Genomic DNA, 6,803 nt, shown 5'->3' with positions numbered 1-6,803 from the left:
AAAAAAAATGGTGGGCTATTGGCTCTAGGGTTAGAACAAAGTGCATGATAACGTGATGAAGAATAAAGTGTAGAGACAAAGAGATAGCAAGAGAGTCATCTTATTCATTGATAGGAGCCCTTTATATAGGGAATTACACAATACCAATATGGTAAAGGATATGAATACATAGATCTAGTCTAACTACATATCCTATTGGCATAAGGCCAAGGCACACATAGAGAATATCCTAGAACAAATTTTACTCACTATAATTAATTTTTGCATTCGACATTTCTTAATTACGATTTGATTCCTTAATTTAATAACGTAAATTTCTTAAAAATAAAAATAGAAGCTCAATGTATAGGGTTTCAAAAATTTATTTTTAACAACAAGAAAATGTTCTAACATGAATTAACGTTTTGTTTTCTATTGTACCTCTCCTGAACGAAGATCAAGAATAACCATTTTTCTCTATGTATATTAATTTTTTTTTTCTATTTTGATACCGCATAATAGATTATTTCAATAGTTATTTAATTATTCATAATTGATCTTTTTTTTCTTTGTAAATAATTTTGTGATCTCGTACATACGTTTAACACATATGATAATAGAAATTTTTTGTGTCACACATGATCGATATTGATCATAGTTTTAGCTCTTATTAAATATATGAATGCTTCAATAATATGTAGTAAAATTAGAAATGAAAATATATAAGGAAAATAATAAATAATGCAATCTATCATTATTGAATTGGAAAGTCTAAAGGGAATAAATGTAATACTTCCTTTTATATAACTATTGTCCTTAATAGTCATTTTATACGAGGAGAAATATGTCATTCAATAATTCACAATTACGTGAGGTCAAGTGAGCAAATTTGGAGGTCCCAATAACCGTACTCTACATTATTCTACTACACTAGTTACAAATTTTTTAAACAATTTTCCATATGTTACCGAACATCAGAAAGTGCTTGAGAAATTTTATTTCCTTTCTCTTTCTTTTTCAATAGGAAAGACAAATGAATGACTTTTCTTTTCACGAACCAAACGGGGGTTTTGTTTATTTCTACTAGCAGCTAAGGGCGATCCTGAGGAGGTTAAGATGGTACGATGTTATAAGACTTCCGGTTTTTAGAGGTTCCCGAGTTCCGTCTACTTTCCGTGCACAAGTTGAGGAAAATCTACATGGGGATGGAGGTCATGCATCTGTTGGTCATCCGACTGCAAGCATCAAGCAGGCTACAACTTTCCTTCTGGTAAATGCGTGCGTGTAGAAAGAATGCACCCTATCTATTTGGATCATTAGTAATATATGGTTATTGATGATGACCGGCATCGGCAACAGTGGAAATTTCTTTGCAAGCTAATTAAGCTAGTGAGCTAGCTAAAAACCAAACGATTCTTCGCATATATATTAAGAATCAAAACCGATCTGCAAGTCACATCTTTTGCACGTCAATAGTCAATTGTTCTAGATCACAGACACGTATATATATTACATTACATGTATGTTGAAATTTCAAACCAAACTGTAAGTTCTTCTCTAAATTGACGTCGACCTAACTAGCTAGATATATTACCCGATCATCCATGCCATGCATATTCCTCCTATAAATACCCAGTTCCAACAGCTTAGTTAATGCACCAACTCTGAAATCTACACACCTATAGATCGAGATCGATCGAGAGAGACCAAAATCAAGATGGCTAATTTCCAAGCTGCAGTCGTGACAATCCTAGGACTATTAGCATTTGTAGCCCAAATTGCCACGGCTCAAAACTCGGTGGCAGATATCGTGACTGCCGACTTCTTTAACGGGATTATTAACCAGGCTGCCGCTGACTGCACCGGCAAGAGCTTCTACACCAGACAGGCTTTTCTCGACGCCCTTGCCTCTTACACCGATTTCGCTACCACCGGCTCTGCTGATGACAATAAACGCGAAATTGCAGCTTTCTTTGCTCATGTCACTCATGAGACTGGCCGTAAGTACCTCATCAATTAATCTAGAATATGTTGGATTTGATATATATTAATTTGATTGTTTTGTTAATGATTATTGCATGGAATCGATCAGACTTTTGCTACATAGAAGAGATAAATAAGGACACCTACTGCGACGGAAGCAGAACAGACTACCCATGCAACCCTGCCAAGCAGTACTACGGGCGCGGACCACTCCAACTCACCTGGAACTACAACTACGGAGCTGCCGGAAATGCCATAGGCTTTGACGGTTTGAACTCCCCAGAAACGGTGGCTTCAGACCCGGTCATCGCGTTCAAGACAGGCCTGTGGTTTTGGATGAACAATGTTCACTCTGTTATAAGCCAAGGATTCGGAGCCACAACTCGAGCCATCAACGGTGCCGTCGAATGTGATGGCAAATCTCCGGACACTGTTCAAGCTCGCGTCAACTATTACACTGACTACTGTACCCAATTCAATGTTGCTCCCGGTGACAATCTCTATTGCTAGAGACACAGACATATTATTAGCTAATTAATCGGAATAATGAATCAATAAAGGTGCAGCTTAATTGCCTAAAAGAAAATAACATGATATGTCAGTATATCATGCACCTTAAAGCTAGCCATGGAAGGAGAGGACTAGCTCCCTCCTATCATGTTTTCCATTTCCACACATCAAATAGTTAAATAAAGAGCTTCAAATTTTTACCGAGCTTTGTTGGTTGTATTTGGGAGTTTCTTCTTTCACATTTCTTCGGTACGTGTTGATTTTATTTTGATTGCCAATTCAAAAACTAAAATGTCCGATACATTATTTCTTGATTTTGTCCATCTCGCTCCTGCAGCTATTGCCCGGACTTGAAGAAAAAAATATTAATTGTGATATTGAACATGTCGTTACTTATGTGAAAGTATGAATCCTCGAAGCGAACTTTCATCAAAAGTTCTCCGATTATATTTTAGTTTGAGATTGAGCGCATATGTGTCTTGTCTGCTCTAAGTAGGAGCGAGTTTTTTATTTTGTCAAATAGTCGCCGCCGCCTAGTAATATGGTGAAGCTACATGTCGTCAGAATGTTCTTACAACGACAACATTAGTGAAAAACTGAATTATTAGACATTAGAATGTGTTTCTAGTGATCATTCATGTATGTTACCATTGTGTGAAAGCAAATAATGTGGTCATTAGAGCAGTACTCTTTACTAGTTAGTGCCTAGCTAAATACATATTTTTATTATTGTTGAGATTTTTGATTTTATTTAAGTTACTAAAATAAATTTCTTTAAGGGTAAATGCGTACTTCTATGGTACCTGAGGTATAGCTACTTCGACAATTTGGTATCTCATGTATAAAAGAGGACAGATTGGTAACTATACTTAAAAATAATTCTTCCCACCATTGTTTGCAAATTTAATAGAGACTGACTATGAATCTCTTGGTCAATTACTGACCAGATGAGTACTACTGAAGTATTACTTTCAAGGTTTTGAAAAACTGCCTAAGCGGCCACCTAGGCGCCGTCTGGGCGCCCAGAGAGAAGGGTTGTCATCCTTATTTTAGGCAAATCGGCGAGTGTAGGCGGCCAAAAAACTTTTTATTTTTTATTTATTTATTTTTATTGTGAAAACCATGGATTCAAATGAAGAGGAAGAAAAAACTATGGATTTTGAGTTTGACTCCGATACCGAAGAAGTACTTGAAGGATGGATGTGGAGAAGAAGAATTGGAGGAGTAGGCTTGCAAGAATGTATTTTTCTTTATTTGAATTGTATTTGGACTTTGTTGCCTAGTTGGTGAATTGTGTTTTTTATTTTCGGATTTTCCTAAGGACATTGTTGTTTAATTGTGTTTCTTACTTGTTTCAACGACATTATTGTTGAAATGTTGAATTGTATTTCTTATTTTCCTAAAAACATTGTTGTTAGTACATTTTTAGGACATATGCTATGTATTTCATTATTTTCAGTGTTATATGTTGTTTTTTTTAATTATTTTCAGATATTATAATACATATTTTAATTGTATTTATATAATTTATTTGTTATTAAAAATTAAAATAAATACAAAAATACAAATTCGATTAATTCTCGATTAATCCCCGATTAATCATTTAGGCGTTGTCCGCCCGACTAACGCCCAACATTTTTCGGACAACGCCCAACATTTTTTAGAACCTTGATTACTTTGTATTCCCACTTGGTCCTTCTGTTAATTTTTTCGTTGAATATGGACATGTGACTATTTTAAAAGCTTTATTTGTCACTTTGGTCGTAAGTCATAACTTTCACTTTATTCATTTTTCAAATTTTTTCTTTTTTTCAAGTTTCCGGACTACTAGACATCTTCTCTCAATGCATCGCACAACTTGGGCAATCTTTTCTAGGTCGATTCGTGACGGATGTCTCTCACTCTTTTCTGTCAATTTGATGGGTTAGTCTAATTTCTGTCTCTTTATGCTTTTCAATTTTGGTGAATTTCATGTTTCTTTTCACTGTTTATGCACCACCGTTCCCTTGCTACTGACTTGAATGATTTTGATATACCCAATCTTCAATTTGTGATTTTGTTAGTTTTCAGCTTCCAGTGCCACTTTGATTAGAGGAATGGTGTCAGGAGGTTAAGCAGCTGAGGATTGCACTGTTGCCACTTGCCAAGTAAGTTCCAATATTTCTTGCTATGATTGTGTTTCCACTTCGTTCCTGTGTTAACGATGGTCTTCAAGTTTATGTTTTGGATTTGGTGTTTGGTCAAGTGAGTTACAACACTGATTTTGAATTGCTTGCTTTTCTTAGTGTACTCATTTCTGGTTCTTAGAAATTTGTATTGAATGAGAGAAGGGTGTGAAAAAATGAAATCGTCTTGAAATATATATATAGCTGGGAAGACTGAAACTTGTTTAAGTATACTGAACTGTTTGGCAATTGTGCGCATCAATATGCAGAGTCTGTTTGCCTGAACATCTTGGTTTTCTAATAAAGTTCTTATTCTGATATTTTCTAAGACCAGAAGGTGTTTAATGTATTCGGATTGGGTGCCCCAAATTGACTAATTAAAGATGTTAGATCTTTTTCCATATCAGTTCTGGTAGAATGGGTGAAAAACAGGAAAAAGATCATCATAGTGTTCTACCCTAAGACATTATCTCATGATTTGAATATCATTTTGATTTTTGGGAAGTTTGGGAACTTTGGGAACTAGGGAAAATTAGATGTCTAATGGAAAATTGACTCATCCCTAATCCAGTAATGTTTTCTTTTGTGAAAGTTGTGTATTCTCTTTGTTGGTTACTAAGGAGTCAGTTAACTTTTATATTTCATGCCTAATATGGAATTATGTTCTACACTGGTCAATTATTGCTGTGCTAGCTATCACTCTGGGCGTTACAGAGGGAACTCACACCTAGTGAGGATTAATATGGATGACAAGCTTGATTAATAAATATAGATTAATCAAAATTCTTTACCAAAGTGAGGAGGCTAAATCGACAACAAAGCTAGATTAAAATCACTGGTGTCAATGTGGATGTGGTTTTAAGGAGGTTGAGACACATATAGGTCAGAGTTTTGGCATTGTAGTAACTCTTATTATTCATAGATGATATTAGGCAATGTGAACCTAGCCATGAAGTTAATGTAAGTCTTATTTGTTTATGTCAATCAACCACTGGATTTTGGTGAAGCATCGTAAACGTCTTGTGCATATAGTCTTGCGAGACATGGAGCTCTAGTCCTAAAGGTGTGTGTGGAAAAGGCTGATTCATGGAAACTTCAAACTTGTGTCGTTTTGTTTAACATTCATAATCACAGGATGACGAAGCTTGGACTGGCTTATAGTTCAAGTCAAGTATCGGTCATATATTTTCATTTTTCTATATGAGGATATTCCTAAGAGCATTGTTGTAAAGATTTGATAGGGTCAGTATGTTTCTTGCTAGCAGGATACAAGTTAAATTGCTTTTGGAATTGTGGAGCATGAAAACTTCCAGTTTATATTGCTTTTGGAATTATGGAGCATGACAGTAATATGACTTATATCCATTGAAATTAAATGCTAAAGAAAATCTTCATTAGATCAGCATTTACAAAAAGCAGCTTTATTTCTTTAGTTTTGAATTATTAAATCCAATTTCTCATAATTTAATTGTTACCCAAACAGATGAATTTGGAATTTTAGGATTTCAATTACTTAGATTTGAAATCCAAATTCCATTTCCGAACGGGGCCTTATTATATTCCGGAATTCCAGTGAATCAAAAGGCACCTCAAGTAGTCCTTTCACCAGAAAGATTTCAAGGACTGGTTTGTGGAACTACTTTCAAGGCTTGCAAGTTACTAGATAGACATCCCCTAATGATTTGTAGAGAGTGATCAAGTGGTTTGGCGGCGGTTTGTCAGTATGGTCTATGGATGCCTGGGTGCCCAAATTCCTGCTGTAAGTATCCGATTTCAGTTTCATATATATAATCTTCAGTGTGCAATTTAAATTTCCAGTAGCAATACCAAAAGGATAAGCATAATTGGTTGCAATGTTTTAAGTTTTCGGGTGCGAGGTTAGAGCAGTTTCTAATTCTACTTGTTAAATTTGCAGTTGCTCTTATGTGCGACTGTACTACATTGTTTCAGATTTTTATAGTCTTCAACAATTCAGTTTGAAAATTAACTTTGTAGTATGCGAAGGATGGTGGGAATTCCTGAATTTATGAGTAGGAACCTGAGTATGGTTGATTATTAGAGTACGAAGCTGATCTTCAAAATTTCAAATGGCTAAATCCTAATGTCATGTTTTCGATGAAACTGAGCAATGTTCTAGTACTTTTCTAGTTTACCCCATTGTAGAGG

The 6,803-nt window shown here is 35.2% G+C and overlaps 1 protein-coding gene across 2 annotated transcripts; it reads left to right on the top strand.

Annotated features, from left to right (window-relative positions):
• Window positions 1-1,638: 1,638 nt before the first annotated feature.
• LOC101291782 (chitinase 4-like) lies at window positions 1,639-2,760 on the top strand. 2 transcript variants are annotated; one of them, XM_004309786.1, is made up of 2 exons: window positions 1,639-1,979; window positions 2,072-2,760. In XM_004309786.1, the coding sequence occupies exons 1-2, from the start codon at window positions 1,697-1,699 to the stop codon at window positions 2,470-2,472; spliced, it is 684 nt and encodes a 227-aa protein (XP_004309834.1). In that variant the 5' UTR covers window positions 1,639-1,696; the 3' UTR covers window positions 2,473-2,760. The 2 variants fall into 2 exon arrangements, with proteins under 2 accessions (XP_004309834.1, XP_004309835.1); XM_004309787.1 differs by having other exon boundaries at window positions 1,641-1,979; window positions 2,087-2,760.
• Window positions 2,761-6,803: the final 4,043 nt, after the last annotated feature.

The sequence above is a fragment of the Fragaria vesca genome, unplaced genomic scaffold, assembly GCF_000184155.1.
Source record: "Fragaria vesca subsp. vesca unplaced genomic scaffold, FraVesHawaii_1.0 scf0513070, whole genome shotgun sequence".
Lineage (NCBI taxonomy): Eukaryota > Viridiplantae > Streptophyta > Magnoliopsida > Rosales > Rosaceae > Fragaria > Fragaria vesca.
This window is presented reverse-complemented; position numbering and strand designations above follow the sequence as displayed.

Excerpts from the sequence above, each read along its gene's own strand:
- LOC101291782 (XM_004309786.1), top strand. The coding sequence starts at position 1,697 with ATGGCTAATTTCCAAGCTGCAGTCGTGACAATCCTAGGACTATTAGCA. Across the intron at positions 1,980-2,071 it reads TGTCACTCATGAGACTGGCC|ACTTTTGCTACATAGAAGAG; the intron begins GTAAGTACCTCA and ends GGAATCGATCAG.